Here is a 21667-nt window from a genome sequence, read left to right on the forward strand (position 1 = left end):
CTTCAATTTCTAACTTGGCAAGTAACTTGAAGTTCTCGTGATGAATGTTTCACACTTCAAGCACATTTGTGTTCAAAGGTAAAGTTTGTCGAACCTAAACGAATGTCTTCGATTTGTTTTGCGAGTACTCTCACGTATGAGTTATTTACGGCCATATTTGAAACACGACAGTGACGGATTTGGCGTCTCCACCTCTCTGAAGGTTGAAAATGATAGGATAAAAATATGAGACGGTGACAATGACACAAAGGTATTTTTGTGATTGGAGTAATGAGTGTTTGTAAATATGGCGGGTTGATGACTTGTTTTCCGAGAATATGTTTTAATTTTTGAAACGATATGTCAATCTATAAATAAAGTACTTTTTTACTTCTGCATAAAGAGAGTTTTAAAAAGCAAAAGTAAAAAGAGAAAATTTGTAGAGAATCGCGCTACAGTAGCGCTATTCTTTACAGTCGATACTGTCGACAACAGTCTGAAGAGTTTGACATTTAGAATGTACCTACTGCAAAAATAATTCTTACGGAGCCTGTTACAAGCGCTGATCAAATTTTTATACAAAATTTCTCGTAAGCTAGCCGATTGTCGGTATTCGACAATCGCTCTACAAATGGATTACTTAAAAATGGAAATATTATTTGACGACCAATAATTTGTTGTTAAACTAATTTGTCCCGCAAAGCCATACACAAAACAAAAAATAGTTGCGTTAAACCAACGAGCCCGTAATAACATTGGTCAACACGAATTTTGAGTCTGAGTTCTGTACCTTTGATTTTGATTACGTATACCTAACTAAATAAAGAAATAATATTTTTATCTCATAAAGTTTGCTTTTGTAGCTTTTAGAACGAATTTTAAATTTTAATGGAAAAGCCATTTATTCACATTCAATTATAAATATGTAAGAGTAAAAAAGTTATGATTTATGTACTTTTATTAATTAAAATGATGAAATAAGGCATTAAGAAACACAAAATACAAAAAAGATACAATTTTTTTTTTCAGAAATGAATACTTTTGGTTTTTCTTGTGTGAATATAGGAACTTGATGTATCAGTAGGCTCTCTCCATATTTGTGGTACTGCAAACTTCATCTTTTTTTCTCTCCTCAGTACCAGGCTGAAAAAAATATTAATAACATTAATTAACGATGTACACATGTAATGTATATTTAAAAAAATATGTATATAGGCATATAAATGTTCATTTAATATAAGGTGTATTTTCTTACCTTCTAAAGTGTTTTTGCAGTTCTTACACAAGAAGTGAGGTGCCCATATTTTATCCTGATTTCGTACTGACATGTTAAAGTAAGCTTCATAGGCTTCACAAATGCCTTATTTGATGATAAACAAATTTTATTGGCTCTCACTTTAATAAATTCGTCACAAATGTAGCAAAAAGAGTCCACGTCGTTTTTACACTTTTTCGATGCCATTTTTAGACCCCGAGACGCAAAAAATACGTTTTTCTTTAAGAACGCGCACGCGCATACTGCCATGATACTCTGCTACCACTCACTTCACACCCCCAGCCCCCTTACCCCTGGTTTTGCATCATAAATGCAACGGCTCTTCAAAAGATCTGCCAAAACCCCATATATTTAGGTTTCGTTATATATAGTACAAAAGCAAACTTAATTTATTATTAATGTTGTTCCTGTTTTCTATTTGATTTATATTATCAGAAAATATTCATTAAAACACAGGCTCAAAAAAAAAATTTTTTTTTGTCGACTTGTGTAATCTGCGGTATGATATTTACCAACCACATTTACAATATTGTCATATAAATCATACCAAATATTGTGTTGGGGATATGAAACCAATGTTTTATGACTGACATAACCAGTATGTAACATGATAGGCTCTATTTTGAGTTAATGAAAGCCATGTGATATTTTTTGCCGTTCGATTCCGATAGTTAATTTCAAGAATACAAGTTTTATGTCTTTCTTAAGATATTTCTCCCACACATACATGACAAATGCTTTAACATACATACAAATTTTTAAAACAATTCTTGAAGTGTTATGGAATTGAGTTACGATCTAATATATTACTGAAAGGAGTTGACTTTGAGCTAATGCAATGTTGTTGAGGTAATGCTAATATTTTCTTTACTATCTCATCTCTTATAAAACTTTCTAGTTATAACCTCAGAAAATATTTATTTCTACCTACGTAAATTGGCAACAGGTAGGTACTACAGTATTATGAAGCACAGATTCACTTAGTACACATCTATAATACCTATGCAAAGTTAGCAACATCAAAGTTCACTGCACAGATTGACCAGTGAAGCAAGTATACACTAAAAGCACCTCAAAGGTATTAGCACTTAGTAAATGTTCCTAGGTTCTAGGTACTGAGTGTTAGTGCTAGAACTAATTCAAGTTAGTAGCTTACCGTGGTGTTGCTTGATATACGGATTAAATTTTGGAGCTTGTGGTGGTAGCCATTAATCCAGATCTTGGTGTAATCTTGGAAGCTAGATGACGTGTTAAGGGAAAGCTCTTATAGTTTATCGGAACTTCGTTTGCTTTCTTATTTCTGAGAATGTTCTCTGATCATTTATTTCATGCAGAAATTTTAGTATTTAGCTTTTGTTTTGCCCATCGTTTTGAAAGCAGAGGATTTTTTTAGTAATTTAGTATTGTTAACGTTAACCGCGCGGATCGATCTCAGAGTTAAATGTACGTTTATCGAGATTATTTCTGTGGAAACTGTTGGTCCTCGCTGTCATTTTCAAAGATCCTTGATAGTAGTTAACAGTAGTCAGAAGCTTGAAAATCTGACATCCAGTCTTACCGAAAAGTATCGTGTTATAATACCCAGGTAATTTCAGGTCACATTTGCTTTTATAAACCAAAAAACCTAGAAAATCCCATCTATAGTTTATTTTTAGCATAACTTCGAACAAAATAGCAACATCATCTTTATACAATTTCAAGTAACTAGCTCACTCGTATACCCACTCATTATCGAACCCTTCTCAATAATAATCTAGGTACAAAATGTTCCCTATTAAACTGGAGCCCATTATAGATGCGAAACCATTAGAATCTATTCAAAACTTCAGCGCCAGCCTTGTTCCTAAGATAAATAAGTTGAACTAAGAAGATAATTTCCAATAAAACATTAAGGGACTGTGTTTCTGTGGTCTCTAGGCCCAATTTAAGTTTTTGAAATTGTACCGTTATTTAGTTAAAGTTATGATAAATGAGTGGAGAAATTTTCGAAATTCGTAGTAGGCAAAGAGATGATTTAATATTATTAGTAATAAGTTAATATAAATATCCCTGTTTTATTTGTACTAGGTTTTCGTCCAACGTATTTATTTATGTAGATCTGTAACATAAACGTCTTAATCTTTAGCTTCTACGAAAACTTAATTAGTTTCCATATACTATTTTTACTCTACACTCTTAACATTCTTACGTCTAATGCAGAACATTCGTCTTGGTGCTTTTATTGGCGCTTGCTAAGCTTATCAAATTTGAATGTTTTAAAGTCTGTATACAAAACCGAGATTTCGCAAAAAAATGCATGTTTTGCAATGCAATTTCAAGCTTTTTACCCTACATAAAATATAATTAAGTATGCTATAAAAGGAAAAGCTTAGCCTTAACATCGCAAGGACCTCGGGTGACCATCGTCGTTCAGCGTGAGTGTTCTAAGTAGGTTCTAAACTACTAACGGTACACGTTTATACTCTGTAGAGAGTACTGCACTCAACATGTACTTTAGTAAAGTTGAAAGTGAAAAGTATTTTATACTGTTATTGTATTTTTAATTATCGTTTCTATTATATGTAGGTTAATCTTAGGGCATAACATAGTGACGATGTTAATTTTGACAAATATAGGAAATTTTATAAAAGTGAACCTTGGGACAACATGCATATTATAACATTTCAAATTCCTACAAAATGTTTTTTTATAACATGGTATCAGGCAGACTATACTATTCAATTAGGGCAATTCGGTTTGACTTGTAACGTAGACTACTAACTACGACTACTTATTTTACGACAGAAAGATTTATTGTAAAAAAGTTATTAGCTTGTATTTTACCAAGTTATTTAACACTGCACTTAACCCCCTACAAACAATTTTATAGAAACATTAAACGTAACGCAGAAAGGCCACAACCCTCCACGTTGACCAAATGCAAGCTAACATTTATTGAAAGCTCTTAACCTTCACAACGCTTTACCATTTCAGACAAGCTACTCTTAAAACATAGGTATTTTACCTCAACACAAAAATGTTATTCAATACTTTTCTCAATGTCGGTCACTTGACGCTAAGTACCTTTCAGGGGCTATTTAAATAGGTCCCTTCAGGTACAACGTCAATATTGAACGCTAAGGTTAGAAACTCAAAACCAGGTATGACTTAGTAATAACACGTGGAAATGTAATATTTGCACGAATTTGAGTACCAAATGGACCGTTTTCCTTTTGAAACATAAGTCAATTCAATTTACTTTGGTGTTTCTGAATTGGTTTTATATAAAGGTGTTTGAAGTTTATATAATTTAGACAAAAAAATGTGAGAAACGGGTCCTTTTTAAAAGATCGTATATATTATATAGGTCTAGTTTAATATAATTTTTAACGCGTAGCATGATTACCGTCTAGTACCTATTGAACCCAAACGAACGTTTGGATTACGGGCTAGTGTTACGCCGAAACATAATGGTAATCAAGGAAAAAATGTGTTAGTTCCTAAAAATATAAAATGATTGGGTAAAAATTACCAATAATGTAATTTTCATACTTTACTACTAATAATGATAAAATGCAAGTTCCGAATTCTCAAGAGATAATAATGAAGACCTCATTAAATATTCTCATCATATTTTATAATAATTAAATGCGTACAAATCCATCCTATCAATCCAATTTATAGTTAATTTAAACCATTTTATGGCATAATAATATTTTCTTTGAAGATTTAATACCGGCAATCAAAAAATTATAAAAGGTTAATTAATTTCCTGGAATAATCATGTTGTGGGAGGCAATCTGGAAAAGAGGGAAAATGATTTTAAATGAAGACATTTTTTTTAAATTTTTTGAGACATTTTGTACCAATTCATAAGATATTTTTTAAATGTTCATTAAAAGTTAATATAAATTAAAAGGTAAAAGCTCATTCTCAAATACGTATAAGTATCATGAAATAAATATAGTGACGGTTTAAGTAAAAAAAAAGTTTTTTTAGATACATTATCCTAAGGATGGATTGGATATGATGCAGGATTTTCCGATATTTAAATAGCATCCTGGAATTAATTATATGTACATTCCACCAACATTTTACCAAAGAAGTAAATCTAACGAAAACAAACACGTTTTAAAGCAAGTGTTTCGTTCACTAGTAAGAAATGCAATAACGTTGGTGTTCTCACGAGATCTGTTTACCTTTGGGATTCACTACCAACAACACAAACCGTACCGACACTACCAACGTCTTACTAAAACATTTATGTTAGAAATCTAGCGCCGCCTGAAAAGAAACCGGAAAACTTGTCTGGAAAAAATAAAGGTTTTATTTGAAAAGACTTAGTTTCATTTTCGTGGTTATATATTTTGTTGGTGTTGTATATTCAATATTCTAAGTCATTGTATGTATAGGCTATTATAAAATAGCCTATACATACAATGGCTATTATAAAATAGCCTATACATACAATGACTTTAAATAGAAGAGTTTATGTATGCCTATAATCTACAGGTAACTTTATCTTTGAACTTTTTGGTATGTCATTCAAATATTTTTTTATTTACTGAGTACAAAGCACAACCATTGTATGTGGCTACGATATATAAAAAAACACTTAACTCTACTGGTTTAGAATTCACAATAAATAGAACTAGCCGGTTTACAATTCAAGCCAATAGCAAAAATACAATTAAATTGGCACTGCATTCCTTTACAGCACTCCATTCGCTATTAAAAACGTATACAAAAAATCCAAAAGAATTATTTTACACAAACCCGACGTCAAATAAAATAAAGTGAGCAATGCTGTAGCCAAATTTAATATTTGTATGAAAGTGTCCCGATGCCTGGGGAAATAAATGCACGGGATATAAAAATTGAATTTTGTTTCAAAGAGTGCATTTCCATGACTGTATTCGTAAATACGTGTGTCAATATTTTTTCAAACAACTGGCTGGAAATGTTGGCGAAATATTCGTTTTGTGAGTTTTCTTTGATGACAAAGAAATGCATCAGATATTTTGTGTGCTTGTTAAGACAGTGCTATGAATACGTCCTAAGCGGAATTGACCGTTGTTTTTTCTTTTAACAGTTTCGAGTTTTCTAAAGTACATTAATTTGTAAATTGTAACAAATAAAGTATGAACACAAGTGGAATTGAAAAAGTAGAAAGACAAAACAACGGGGTTTTGTCTTTTACAGTTTCGAGTTTACCAAAGTTTCAAATCAACATTTTCCTGAACCTTAATAAATAATCTAGCATTGGAGTACTACGACAAAAAACACTAAAGTAAGAAGACAGAATAATCTTTTCGTACAAAGTGTTTTTGGTACTAAGCCTACCGGCGACTCCATTTAAGAGGTTGCGGTAGTAATAAATGCAAATACGCTGTCATAAAACGAAATATGTTCAGAACACAGAGCCGGAGGTACAATTTGCCAAAAACTCGCGACTCATGTCTTTCAAGAACCTTTTTAGAAACCCTCTTAAGGAAGGACATTCGAGTTTATAAAACTACATTACTCCAGTCATTAAGACGAGCTCGGTTTAAGGCCTTTATAGATTGAGCGTGCGCGTCGGTCCAGTGTGTAAGCGACGCTAGCGCCGAGTATTAGTGCTAGATATGCATAGCCATAGCGTGGTGGACTCCTTTTGGGAGGAAAACCTTGCCCTGCACTGGGACAGTACCTAGTGAGTTTAAAAAAAAAGCACAGCCATTTGTCATAGCGCGGAGTGGGTTTCAGACGGTGTACTTGTGATACGCAGCATTTTCGTCGATGTCACGCTTGAGGAACGCACATGCCTAATGTGGAAGAGGCTTAAGAGGTTGCAAGCTCAATAAACATGAGGTTCACGGCCAAGGTTGTGAGGTAATGCCAAGTTTCCTTTAAAGAATGTTGGCACCACGCCAGAGTACATTCGAGAGTAAATGATACGAATATTGTTGTTTGTTGTACGTGTTGCCAGACACCTTGCCTTTATGGCAACGAGTTTATGTTGTGATTTGTTTCAATAAAAGTTTTCTGTAACTGTTTTTGATATGCTTGGCAAAGTTTTATCGCAATATTTTTCTTGTTTGGAAGGTTTCATCTTATATTGAAGTAGTGCCAAAATGAGACTGTTTGGCTCTGTATAATTTACTAATAACTTAGAAACGATAACAGGACAAGTTGTACCTACCCGAAATAAAACCGGGAAATAACGCTGTTAACCAATCAATGACTATAGTCCATCAACTTAGTAGAGAGCCCTGGCACGCATTATTTATGTAGATTTTAATAATAATGATGTGCATTTCCAAAATAAAATAGGTGTACTAAAACCGGCCACCTTGAACTGCACAAACCTGCAGAGTGCTGATATTCTAAATTTTGAATTTCATACACTTTAGCCTACCGTGGACCTAGCACCCAAAGCTCTCTACTAACTAAGGTAAGGCTTCAGTCAAAATAAATAAACAACTCACTAAACCCTAACTACACGGCTAATTGATCTCCACATTAATATTCTAGCACACAAGCGAGCTTATTTACCCAACATAGCGTCAATTAACGCGTTGTGGAGGACACAATCCGTTGAACGTGTCAGATTGTGCCCGTCTTTAGTGGTCAGTGCGCTTTGTTTGTCTAACAAGCTGTTGCATACTGCGTTTAGACGATATCGAATTGACAGGTGCGACTAGATTGACTACAGTTTAGGACAATTAACTTTAGATACGTCATATTTTTCAAGAATTTATGAAACGTAAAAGGTCGTGCCTTGTTTTCACGAGAGTAGGCGAAGACTACACTATAACGGCAATTGTTACTTTGTAATAACAAACCAGATTTGGCAAAAAAAACGTTTTTTTTATAGTTTAGGTAAATACATAGTATACAATAAAAAAAGTACGGTAACATAATAGCTAGCTGCTATCCTTATGAATAAAAAATCGAAATTATAAAGAAACTTTAATTACTTTTACCTTATAGATTCATATTAGCGAGTTATTCTTGCTGTCAAAACGTATAATTTTCATCTATTATTCCTATTTCTTTATATTAAATAAAAAACTCAAATTAACGTTATTTTGGTCTCAAATGATAATTAATTTACATCGTATCCTCTTACTTAATTGTTCGTTCATTTAGACGTCGGCAAAACAAGGGGAAAATCCTTAATTTGAAGTCCTTGCTTCGAATAAATTCAATGCTTAGAGAACAAGTATTCAATCTTTAAGATGTTTGTAAACACGTGTTTTATGTGTTAAAAGAGAAGCTGTTTTAGGATATTTATTTAGTTAAAATGACAAACATATTTTTTATTAAATGTCGGAATCTATCAGCTTGCTTTTTCAAGCAGCAGTCAGCCTATCCGGCGTCAAAATATTAAGCAATACCAGACATTTAAATGCAAGATTGTGTTGCAGATGTGTACATGCAACGCAAAGCAATAAAGAAAAATTTTCATCAACAATTTTTTTGAGAGTGTATTCCGAATTTATTCACTTGATCGTAAATATTTTGACAGCACTTATGATAGATTTTACTCTAACAAAGAGTTCTGTTCAGCCGGAAAAACTTAAACAAAAAAATCTTTCATAAATATCTAGTTTAAAAACTGAAACATTTCATTCACAAATTCTTTCAGCCTAAAAAATAAGTCATAACTAAAATTCTTCACTTTTAATATAACATCGAACTCGATATTTAATATCCGCTTCATCTTATTACAATATTTTAATAACTTTCTCTTCATACCGAGTAGAAAAAGCTTATCCCTTCCTCGGGGAACTCAGCGACGAGCTTTTAGCGCGGTCTAAGCGAAAATATTAGCAATACCGAGCGATATTACTTAACCGCGCTTCGAAAAACTAGTAACGTCATTTACATTATTGAATTCCGATTTACAACATCAATTTTACCAATCCGCGAGTGTCCATATAAAATAATGGGACCCATTAAAAAAATAGATAAAACTAATATCAAAAAGAAGATTAAAGTGTACTCTTGAGAGTTAGCTGAAACTGCGATAGAATGAAATAACCCAAAGCGATGCAATATCAGGAAGTATGCACATAGCGCGGCCATTTAAAATACATTTGCTAGATGCGACGCTATCTGCAAGCACATGTGCCACGTTATGATCTTCATTGCAAATAACATTCATGACATTACGGGAACTTATTAATGTCTTTGCTGAAAATCATACTTCCTTTTCAAGAAAATTCAAGATTTTTTGAGAGTAGTTTGGAGTTTCTTGCCAGCTCTTTTCAATGATTCTATTTCAATAAATTGACTTTGACTTGACTTTGACGACTTTTTCTAAATTCTGCGAAAAAAAATCTTGTTTTAGATTCGAATAAGCTTTACAGAAACCAATAGGTTCATATTGTCCATCCAATTACAAGATTTAAATTGGGCCTAAAATATTATTTTCATGATTCAAAAGTTAAAAACATTTTAAATAGCAATATGAACGTTCATTTAAACTCAACATTAAACAATTAAACTAGCAAAATCAATACAAGGAACAGTCCACTAAAACAATCACTGACGACTTTCGTCACGCACCCACAAAACAATCAAGATAAAACAACCAAAGTGATAATACAACAATTAGTAGTTACAAATGAAATAAAACGTTCACTACGAATAATATCTACTGAATAATAGACCCTGACAGCCACAACTCACGGTTAACTAGCCTTCGAAATATACCAACATACACACACAACAGCTTTAGTTCCTAAAGCTTTGTCCATAGGGTTGATTTTCCCTTGCGTTGAGTGTAGACTTAAGTTGGTTTTGATCTGGGAAGATAATACACAAAGTGAATAGCCACGTTTAAACTGATTCTGCGAAAGGCTGACCTGCTGATTGTTTTGCAACTGTTAGCAGTTTTGTGTTTCAGTTTACACGACCGAAAAGGTAGTTTGTTTGTACAGTCCTGTTACAAAAGGATCGGATTAGATTTTTCTCTTTAAGCTAGATGAAATTGGGAGATTAAACGCAATTTTTAAGAGGAAAATATGGCGTTTCTTCTCTCAAATAAAATATATGATTCTGAAAAAGCGAAACGCTCAATTAAATTTAATGTTTTAACTAGTTACTAATTTTATCATGACTAGCAAAACATTTAAAGCTTGACTCACCCTCAAATAAGCTTGGCCAAAGCCTTGGCTTGCATAAGAAGGTTCTACAGGTTGGTCAGTTCATCAGTATAGTAATGTATGGGATATGAACCCACCACCGATCGCAAAACAACTAAGTTAACGCCACCTCAGAACATTATAAAACTCTTTAGATTCGCCTTAAACTTTTCAACTTTAAGCGCAACAGATTAAAACGGGAAGATCCAGCAAAATAATTCAAATTAACAAAATAATGATGCAATTTAACTAATTGTGGGAGTTTAAATTTGATTGCTTTGACACAAACTTTGTTGGTGTATTTCCCCTGTGGCGAACGAAATAATGAAATTGGTACGGTTGCGAGTGCGACGCATATTTGAAATACAAGCATAGCAAACATTAGATTTTATGAAATAGTTCACCGGTTATGTGCAAGCTAATGATGATTAAACATTTTGGTATTGTCTTTGACATAATAAAATTTCTATTTTGTCTACGGCTATGAGGTAGGTCTACAAAAACATTACAAGATAATATTCAGATCTTTGACGGATATTGTGAAATACCATATTTTGTAAGCCCTTACGATGACTACGGGTTTTAAATTTAGGGCTAGGTTTATGTCACATACATACCTTATATCAATTAATACACACTACGCTGTATGTTCCAGAAATATTCTTTCTATTTTTCATAACGTAGTTCATTCGCTGCTGCGTTATATGTCATATTTTCATATATAACACATTGTGAGAAAATATTATATCGGAGAATTTATTAAAATCTTCAAATTCATCCGATACACAAAACAACGAATAACACTTACAATTTAAAAATCACACGTTTCTATACAAAATGAACAATGCATATATTTTCCCAACACATGTTTCACAGAATTTATGCTTCGTTTCTTTATTTGTTTTAAACTACTTTTGTTTCAATGCGAAGAAATAGTGGTAGTTTATTGCTGTTGTTCAATATATTGTGATATTCGGTTATGGAACTGTTATTGAAAGCATTGTGGAGGAAATACTCGTATGTATCATTATTGGTATCATGTGTTTTCTTTAGTATGTACAACAGTGTCTACATCGAAGTTGGAACGGTATAAGAGTCTGACGATTTTGGAAGGTGAAGATTTTTGAAAAAAATATGTCTGCGTCTATGTCCTTCTTTACTGTGAAATTTCATCTAAATCATTTAAATGGTTACCTATGTTGTTCTCACACCGATATGTTTTTCGCTATGTAATTTCATCTAAATCATTTGAATGGTTACCTGTGTTCTCACACTGACAGAGATAGTAGACAGACAGGCAGACACTGTTACATTCACATTTCAATTTTGCATATGCATTTTTTAAATATTTTCCAGATTTCTGCGCGAAAAAATCTACAAATGTTACATAAAGTTGCAAAACTACCGTGTGAGAGTAGTATAAGGAGTGGATTGTATTGTCAGAAGTATTAAAATGACTGCAGCCCGCAGCCAGCTGGAGTCTCGCCAAAACACAGCCAGATTATGTTACTGTCACCCTAAACCAATTCTTCAGGTATATTCAGTAAAAGCTAATCCTATTCTCTTCTGTCCAAAAAACTAAAATGAACATTACTTTATAATAGTTATAATATGTAGTTATACAATCAGTTCTTAAGGCGTTAGGTGTTAAAGGTCTCATTAATAAAAAAAATGCTAATAGAATTAAATTAATGCATACATATTTAATTTGAGTTCTTTTTTTTGTTAGGTTATCGTCGTATAAATTTTGATTGAAAAACTATGAAGTATCTTTTTAGTCCAACCAAGAGTAGAACGCGCAGTCTCATTGATTAGTCCGATCACGCAGTAATTACAAAATGTCATCACAAAATAACTTAATTATTAAAATAAATAAAACAAACCCTATTTTCCTTAACAACTTTGATATACAGCCATATTTCACCACATCAGAACGTGATGATATCCACCATTCATTCTTGTATCAGGATACAAAAATTTCAAGTGATAACAAAAATAAAAACGTTTGGGAGCCCGTAATTCTCAGAACCAAGGACTGTAAAGCACATTGCCCTACGACCGCTAAACGTAGGTACATGTAACTAAAGGTATATTTCCACGAAACGCGGCTATGAGAGCCTCTGCCTATTTTCATTTGTAAAAAAGTTATCTCGTTTTGTATTTAAAGTAACCTTTTTGGTTGCCTTTAAGTTATAATGCCAGTACTCTATAAAAGCACGATTATTTTTATTAGACGTAAAGTCAAATTTAGCTATATTTAATTAATTAAACTGGCTGTCAATAATTTCTGCAGAAAAAAATGTTATTCGTGAAACAAATGTTTGAAAAATATGTCAAACAAACGGCATAGTCAACAATCGAATAAAATCAACTTTCAGTCAATAACTTATTAAAATACTGATAAAACGCATGCAATGTTAATCGCAATTAATTGAAGACCAACATGTCCTCGTTATCGCTTCTTTTCTCATTTTCTTCTTCATATCTTCATATTATCTATACTAATCTATACTAATATTATAAAGCTGAAGAGTTTGTTTGTTTGTTTGAACGCGCTAATCTCAGGAACTACTGGTCCGATTTGAAAAATTCTTTCAGTGTTAGATAGTCCATTTATCGAGGAAGGCTATAGGCTATATATTATTATCATTACGCTACGACTAATAGGAGCAGAGTAGCAATAAAAAATGTTTCAAAAACGGGGAAAATATTAACCCATTCTCTCTTATGTGACGCAAGCGAAGTTGCGCGGGTCAGCTAGTGCAGTCATAAAAACAGTCTACATATTCATTGATCTTGTAACATACTAAGTACCAACTACACTAGTAAACGTGTATCGCATATCTCAAGGGACTCAATATAAGCCGTCACCTGTCACATTAGCGATACAACATTATCGTCAAAGTAACAACACGTCTGTTATGTGATACAGTAGTAGCCTTTACACCCACGAGTTAACCCCACTAGGCCTAATGGAGTGGTCAATTCTTAGACCGGTTGACGATATTTCTAAGGACATTTTGGGAAACTGCTATTTATTGGTAATTGCAAAGTGGGTGGTGTAGGTATTTGTTGATTATGTACCGAGTATATTAGCCGAATTAAATTATTAGTAGGTTTTTATTTGTTCGTCAGAAAAAGCCCAGAAAATTAAAAACATATTATGTAGGTACTTTTATATTAACTTCGTTATGTGGTCGGTAAAGTTAGGCTCACACTTTGAGACAATAAATAAATACTTATTAAGAAAAAAATCCTGATTCCTGCTTATTCAGCCGCTGTAAATTACAGGTTAGAGGATAAGCAAGAAGAGAATGAACACCGCGCAATGTTTTACATACATTTTTGAGGTAGAAACGGAAAGATAAAAGTTTGTCTTGCAAACTCGGGGTGCAATAAGATAACTCGATAATCACATCCACAAATTCGTGTTAGCTCCCAATCTTCAAACCATTCAACGAATATAAACTCAAAAAAATCCTGCAAAATCTTTTCGGGTTTTCATCTAAGATCGCCAGTAAGTTGCACTCCCAAGTCAGAGGTTGGTAAACGGTATGCAAGTTGAACTTATCTTTGACTAGCTGACCCGCGCAACTTCGCTTGCGTCACCTAAGAGAATGGGTCAAAATTGTCCCCGTTTTTGTAACATTTTTCGTTGCTACTCCGCTCCTAATGACCGTAGCGTGATGTTATATAGCCTATAGCCTTCCTCGATAAATGGGCTATCTAACACTGAAATAATTTTTCAAATCGGACCAGTAGTTCCTGAGATTAGCGCGTTCAAACAAACAAACAAACAATCAAACAAACAAACAAACTCTTCAGCTTTATTATATTAGTATAGATACGATCGGTGTAAACGGATAGCCGCTTTGTGGTATTTGAGCCGATTCTAAGAATCGGATCGCTTTGAATGTGTACTGATTATGTAACGCTTTAAGAAAATATGCCGTTTATTTAGTAAAATGGGACTTAGACGGTGTTTATGGTGAATGGTATTAGGGAAACGTAAAGTAATCTATACTGTAAGGCTATGAGCACAGCGAAGAAAATTGACTGATCGCTATTTAATGTGGGTTTGTTACATAAACACATATTTTATTATTTTTTTAATAATCCATACTTCCATACTAATATTATAAATGCGAAAGTAACTCTGTCTGTCTGTCTGTCTGCTACTCAATCACGCCTAAACTACTGAACCAATTTGCATGAAATTTGGTATGGAGATACTTTGTTACCCGAGAAAGGACATAGGCTATATATCATCACGCTACGACCAAAAGGAGCAGAGTACCAGTAAAAAATGTTACAAAAACGGGGAAAAATTTCACCCATTCTCTCTTATTGGACGCAAGCGAAGTTCAGCTAGTTAAATATATTAATGTGACGCGTATAAAAGATCCAAGACAAAAACTATCTTCTTCGTTAACTTTAGCATCTTTTATAAAAGAAAATATTTTCATAAACTAATTATATTATAAATAAGTATTATACTCTAATTTAATTTTGATATCTTGATATCAATATCAATGAATTTTCAGTCCACAAATTCCCAATAGGCTTTGCTATTGATTCATTAAACCGAACCTAAACCTAAATAAACCTTTGCAGTTTCAAACTAATAGACTTACAAATAATTTGATCCCACGCAAATAATTGCAAGTTGATTAAATAAAGAAGCCGATGAACTGCGCGCTTTTGTTTTCAAAAGCAATTATTTGTATTAAAAGTGAGTGCATTTGGTGATTACGAGATTGTTAAGAATCTCTAAAGAGTTCTAAATAAGTTCTAATAGCTATCTGTAATACGTGTGAAAAGTTGTTATTTGTAAAAGTTGGTTTATCTCTTCGTAAAGTTCTTAAAGTTTCTATATTAACTTTAGAAGGGTCTAAATGAAGATATCATACAGACTTTTCTAGTAAATATCGGCAGTTATATTGAGCTATTTTAGTTTACTTAAGTCGGTAAAATTACATTAGATAATCATTTGGCAGAAACAGATCAATAATTACCATAAAGTGGAAAATAGTCGTAAAAATACAAAACGCGAATCTGCATTTCGACAACTTATTTACACTCATCAATCTTTTAATTTTTAATAACCTATACAAAATATTTGTTAAAAATGTGTATAAAAATAATTTTATGCCGTGAAAGGCCTATAATTATTTCTCTGACATTATAGTTCTAATCAACTTGAAGTAAGACGCCAGCAGCAACTAGTTTATAAAATATTTTTTCGTTCAAAATGTAGAGATAGCTATGTAAAGATAGGTGTATGGATAGTTTCAATCAATTACATCGTTACCAAGTTTAGTAGAGAACATAACAAGTTGACTACACACCACATTGTATCGTGTAATTACATTATTAATTCGAACAACTTTGTTGGAAACGGTCTTATTTTCTTTTATATCTATCTAATGGGATTAGTTTGTTTTAAATGGTCGATATAATTGTATCGTTTATGGATACATTAACTTAAAGCAAGTAGTTAATTATTCTTACTAGAATTGTGTGATACATTTGGGTTCCAATATTATTCTTCACTTAAGAAAATGTTGGTTTTACGAGAACGTAATTTAAACTTGGACCATACAAAACAATCGCTTCAATGATCAAGTAACAAAGGAAAAACTATTAAAGATACTTACGTTTACTGATAAGTTATCTAAGACTTATAACAAGCATAAAATTACACGGTATTTTAATCAGTTCTCTTTCATAAGTATTAAAAACTGAACTGAAACGAACAAGAACATATTTTTTTCGCGAAATATAACCACTTATTAGTTATTGTTGGATGGAGTTCGTTTGTAATAAATATTAGAAATTACCAGAAATATAATAATAATCTATGTGATAATTTAAGTATGCATGAAAAATGCATGAAAGATATTTTTGTTTGAACCAGTTTACTGACTGAGTTTCAACATTATCCAATATGTGTGTTTTACCCTACGAACGTTTCTCGTACAACAAATTAACATTACGTTTATGTAGACAGAATCCTTACAACGACTACTCCTTCATTCAGTCAGCGATCGTATTTCAAACTGTCTACTTTTGCCCTTTGAAAAATGTATAGTGAATTTAGAATTAACCATTTTTACAAATTCTCTGGATCAATGAGACTCAAGTTTTTCAGTTTCATCGTATTCATGTTTGTGGTGTATTTAATTATTTTCTGCTATTTGTTCAAACGTACGACTGTCAGAAACAAGTATAAAGTGAACTTAGAACATGTTATAGTGCACATCGATTTGAAGGGGGCACCTCCAAAATTGGAGTACCTGGAATCCCTTCTACCGACATTCCAGGAATACGGAGTGAATGGAATTTTAATGGAATACGAAGACATGTTTCCTTATGAGAATAAACTTGTCAATCTGAGCTCTAGGAACTGTTATGACAGAGAAAAGGTGGGTTAATAATGATTGTGTTACGCTTATTTTACTATACGCAATAACTTCAAAGATGGATAAGGAGAATGTTTCTTGTTATTCGAATATGATTGAGCGATTGTCGGAAATACAGATGATAACCTTGTGTGTTGTTATGTAAGCAGATCCGTCAACATTCAAGGCCAGATGTTGCTTCTCTGAAATAGTCAATGACGGACAAAATTTTCAACAAAACCTACACGTTCAATAAGCAAAGATATTATTAAAATATAGATTTTACAATCTAGACATCTTTTTACCATTTATAAATTCTTTCTTGATAGGTATATTTTATCCCGAATGGCAGTGGCATCAGCCTTCTTAATATCTATCTTTCGTTTTAACCTACTCTTTACATCGTTTTTGAAAGCCTCATTTTGCCTCTAGTTTAGTAATAATACTTGTCCTCTAGTGTACTATTGATGAACTCAGATCTTTCAGAATTAATTATATGGTCTGCTGTTATTTCTGTATTACAGTTAAAAAGATTCCTGGAGAGAGCTATGATTCATGAAATACGAGTCATACCATTGGTACAAACGTTTGGTCACATGGAACACGTGCTGAAACTGGAAGAATTCAAGCATTTGAGAGAAGATCTTGACTACCCTGATTCGATATGTCCGAGCAACATTGAAAGCATACAACTCGTTCATAATATGTTAGCACAGGTAAATAATCTATTTTCTATTATACCAAGGATACCTATTTCATAAAATATACAACTTCAAATAGCTTAAAATTTTTAGTTAACAGTTTTGCATTGGATATGTCTTGCCCTTAACCCTTGAGCCTTTTAAACCAATGTCCAAGGCTGATTAAGCAAGGGTCCCTTTTCAATCATTATTTTTTAGGATAGCTTATGTCTAATTTTTTATTGATATTCTGAAATATTACAAAAAATTGGTTACCAATCCATTATTTAGTGGCAATAATTTGGGGGCACGGTTATACCCCGCCAAGGCGATCAAAAATGGCACAGCTGTACCATCCATTTCTAGAATCAATTTCAGGCCATTTTTGACCTCTCTAAACCAACTTCACTATGGATTAAACCAAAAGCCTGATTATATCTATTTTTGTTACTAATAACTTATTTCACATTTCAGGTGATAGATTTACATTCAAGTGTCTCACCGTTGCATTACATACACTGCCGGTCAAAAGTTTGAGACCACTTGTAAGAATCTTCGTCACCAACAAATTATTTCAAAAGTACATATGGTAAAGACCTAATTTGAACATCTGTGTATTCTATTGTTATTAGAGAATTTCTAAGAACCTTTTCTTTATATATTTTTATCTTATCGTCCTAGAAAGGTCTATTGTTTCAAAACATCAATGAACGCTGCGCAACGACCAAATGGTAAATCATTGTAATTTTTTTATGAGCCGACCAAAACATTGAATATTTTGCTTTTGTTTCTTGTTAACTGGAATTTAGGATTATTTAAACGTTATAAAACATATTTATTACCTGAGTTTTCATGAAGTTAATCTTTTTTTATCTCGTTTAGTCTGAGCTCATCCTTGTGACAGTGAAGACATCTTAAAATGGGAAAAGTGCGCGAAATTAGCAGTGAAACTCGTGCCGTCATAGTTGTTTTACACAACGAAGGCAAATCTGAACGTGAGATTGCCTCTCAACTTAAGTTGTCGAAGACTTGTGTTCATAACGCAATAACCCGATACAAGGAGACTGGAGCTAATCAAGATCGTCCGCGGTCAGGAAGGCCGAGAGCTACTACTTCTAGCGAGGATAATTTTATCGTCGTTACCAGCAAGCGGAATAGACGCCTAACAGCACCAGAAATCTGCGCTGAAGTGAATAAACCCGATCCGAACCTGTGTCAGTGACTACAGTAAAAAGACGATTGAGAGATGCCAAGTTGTTTGGTCGCGTCGCTGTACGAAAACCACTACTAAGGCCACAAAACAAACGGAAACGGATGCAGTGGGCCCTTACCCATCGAGACTGGTCTGAAGAAGACTTTAAAAAGTTCTTTGGACAGATGAATCCAAATTTGAAATATTTGAATCAAAACGACGAGTTTTTGTTCGACGTAGTGCCGAGGAAAAGATGATGCCAGACTGTGTGGTGCCAACAGTCAAGCATGGAGGTGGTTCCATTATGGTCTGGGGATGTTTCTCGAGCCACGGAACCGGAGATTTGGTACGAGTCGACGGAATTATGAAAAAGGAGCAATATAAAGAAATACTAGAGCAAAATGCCGTTCCGTCTGGTTTGCAATTAATCGGCGATGGATTTATTTTCCAGCAGGATAACGATCCAAAGCACAGTTCAAAATTATGCAGGGGCTTTTTGGAACAAAAAGAGACAGAAGGGGTGTTAAAAAACATGGTGTGGCCTCCTCAGAGCCCGGATCTCAATCCAATTGAGCTTTTATGGGAAGAGCTAGACAGAAATGTCCACAATTGCTGTCCCTCCTCCAAAGAAGACATGTGGAAGGTGTTACAGGAGAGCTGGAATAATATTTCACCAGAGACAATAAATAAATTAATTGCTCGTATGCCGAAACTAGTGAAAAAAGTGATAAAGTGTAAAGGTGGATTTTTTGACGAAAAATCAGTTTAAGATATGAAGGGAATTTTTGATGTATACCATTGTAATTTCTCTACTGTTTTGTTTTATTTTAGAAGTATGTATATTAGTAAATAAGTATTTTAAATAATAATTAAATATTTTGTTTTATATTTTGAGTTTTATTCCATTTTCCTTCTTTTATGTAGGTGGTCTCAAACTTTTGACCGGCAGTGTACATATTGGATGCGATGAAGTATTCAGCATTAATAAATGCGAACAATGTCTTGCCAAAAATTCGAGAACTCCGTGAGTAAAACTTTCCACCATTACTTCTATAAAAAAATGGAATTTAATAGACATTTTTCTAACAATGTCGCAAAAAAATACCAATATTATTTTTTCATTATATTAAACGTATATTTATTTTTATAGGGATATTTACCTCAACCACGTAAACAAAATAAAAGACATAGTACTAAACTTCAGTCCGTACACCACCGTCCTCATCTGGGACGACATGCTCCGGAAAATCAAACCTAAGGAATGGCACAACCACGACTTCAGCGGCTTTTCCAGTATAGAACCCGTTTACTGGGACTACACTCCACAAGTAAAAGTATCGCACCTGAATCTTTTCTCTTACCATAGTGCCTTCAGGAATATTTGGATCTCTTCTGCTTATAAAGGTGCTGATGGTCGTCAAGCGACTCTGCCAAAGTTCAAAGCCCGTTTTGACAATCATCACAGCTGGATGATCATGATTTTGAACTACGTATTCGCTGGAGAGGTAAAAGTCTTCAATTTCAAAGGAATTATCCTCACTGGATGGTCGAGGTACAGCCATTTGGATCCATTATGTGAACTTCTCCCAGCGTCACTACCAAGTTTGGTTCTCAATCTGCTGCTAATAAGAAAATTTAAAGCCGGCCTCAATTACTCCGATGTCTTCTTAGATCCTGATCATTTCTTCAATAAGTACATAGCAAAAGATTTTTATCGTTACTTTAGAAGTTCCGATCATTTCAGCGGTCTTAAGGAAGTTGATGTTACCACAGAAGTTTGGCATTTTGAGAACAATGAACTTTTCTCTTTGTTGAAAAGGTACAAAGTTCTTATAGGCAATATAGATAAGGCTTTTACTGTTGAGGAAGAACTGTCTTCGATTGAGTATTATGTTGAATCCGACAATTTTAATTTGAATCGGGCACAGGACAATATAAACTGGTGTAACGAGGTTTTGAAGAAATTACAAGCTTGGGAAGAAGATATATCAAAGAAAATATCTCGGTATTACGAAAAGTATGTGATAGAGGAATACGTGGGATGTAAAATATATTCTACAAAGAAAAGGGTTTTGAAAATTTTAAACATTTTGAATAATTACACTCCACGCGTGTGGCCGCAAAGGCCGTTCAACAGTACAAGAGCATTAACCTAGAGTTTGCAAAAAATGTGGTTAAAAAAATAATTAATTGCTAAGTAATTAATTTTAAGAAATAGTTAAGTATGCTGATCTTATTACAAGTTAACATATAACTGTAGTTTTCTTTAATTAAATAAAGCTTGTAGGTATGTATGCGAGTGCAAGGTTACGATATCTTAGTTGCAATTCTGAAACTTATTGATTACTTTTATTATTTATGTTTTATTGTTTTTGTTCGTAAATAGATTTGCTGTCAAAACCCCTACAATATTAAATAAGTAAAATTCATTTTTTTCTTCATTATTCATACATACATAACATAGCAACAGTGCTCTTATTTTACTAAAAATAATACTTTCTTCAAATCAAATTACAACTACATGTTCGTTGTTATATAATGTATTCTGCTTTTGTTCTTATATTATTATGATTTACGTCTACCGACCTGAAAGTCGTTGTTTAGTACTTAGCATTTCTTAGACTTACTTAGACTGAGACTTTCCGGGAATAACCTTTTTAGTGGATTATATGACTGGAAATTGTTTCTAACGTACTGTTTTGATAATAATAAATATATTAATGTAAGTTGACTGCCTCCGTGGTGCAGCGGTTAAGGTCTCTACGCCGCTACTATTGCGACGGGAGGTCGTGAGTTCGATTCCCACATGACTCAATAATTTTGGCGATCCGCAAATAGTTGTTTTGGGTCTGATTTTACTTTGTGTCCGTTGTTTGTATGTTTGTTGAAATTCTCTCGACACAAGAGCAATTCTGAGGTCGGGAGTTGTCTTTTGAAAAACGGTGGTGTGTGTTTTAAGTTTTTAAAATTATGTAAATTTCAATACTGTGTTAACATTTTAAAGTCGTAATAATATTGACATCTGAATG

General features: G+C 33.3%; 1 protein-coding gene across 1 annotated transcript; it reads left to right on the plus strand.

The window, feature by feature from the left end:
• Positions 1-16190: 16190 nt before the first annotated feature.
• Positions 16191-20837, plus strand: LOC142983514 (hexosaminidase D-like). The gene is made up of 5 exons (XM_076130439.1): positions 16191-16790; positions 17291-17482; positions 17921-17960; positions 19590-19662; positions 19789-20837. The coding sequence occupies exons 1-5, from the start codon at positions 16449-16451 to the stop codon at positions 20792-20794; spliced, it is 1653 nt and encodes a 550-aa protein (XP_075986554.1). The 5' UTR covers positions 16191-16448; the 3' UTR covers positions 20795-20837.
• Positions 20838-21667: the final 830 nt, after the last annotated feature.

The sequence above is a fragment of the Anticarsia gemmatalis genome, chromosome 24 (genome assembly GCF_050436995.1).
Source record: "Anticarsia gemmatalis isolate Benzon Research Colony breed Stoneville strain chromosome 24, ilAntGemm2 primary, whole genome shotgun sequence".
In the NCBI taxonomy this organism is placed as follows: Eukaryota; Metazoa; Arthropoda; class Insecta; order Lepidoptera; family Erebidae; genus Anticarsia; species Anticarsia gemmatalis.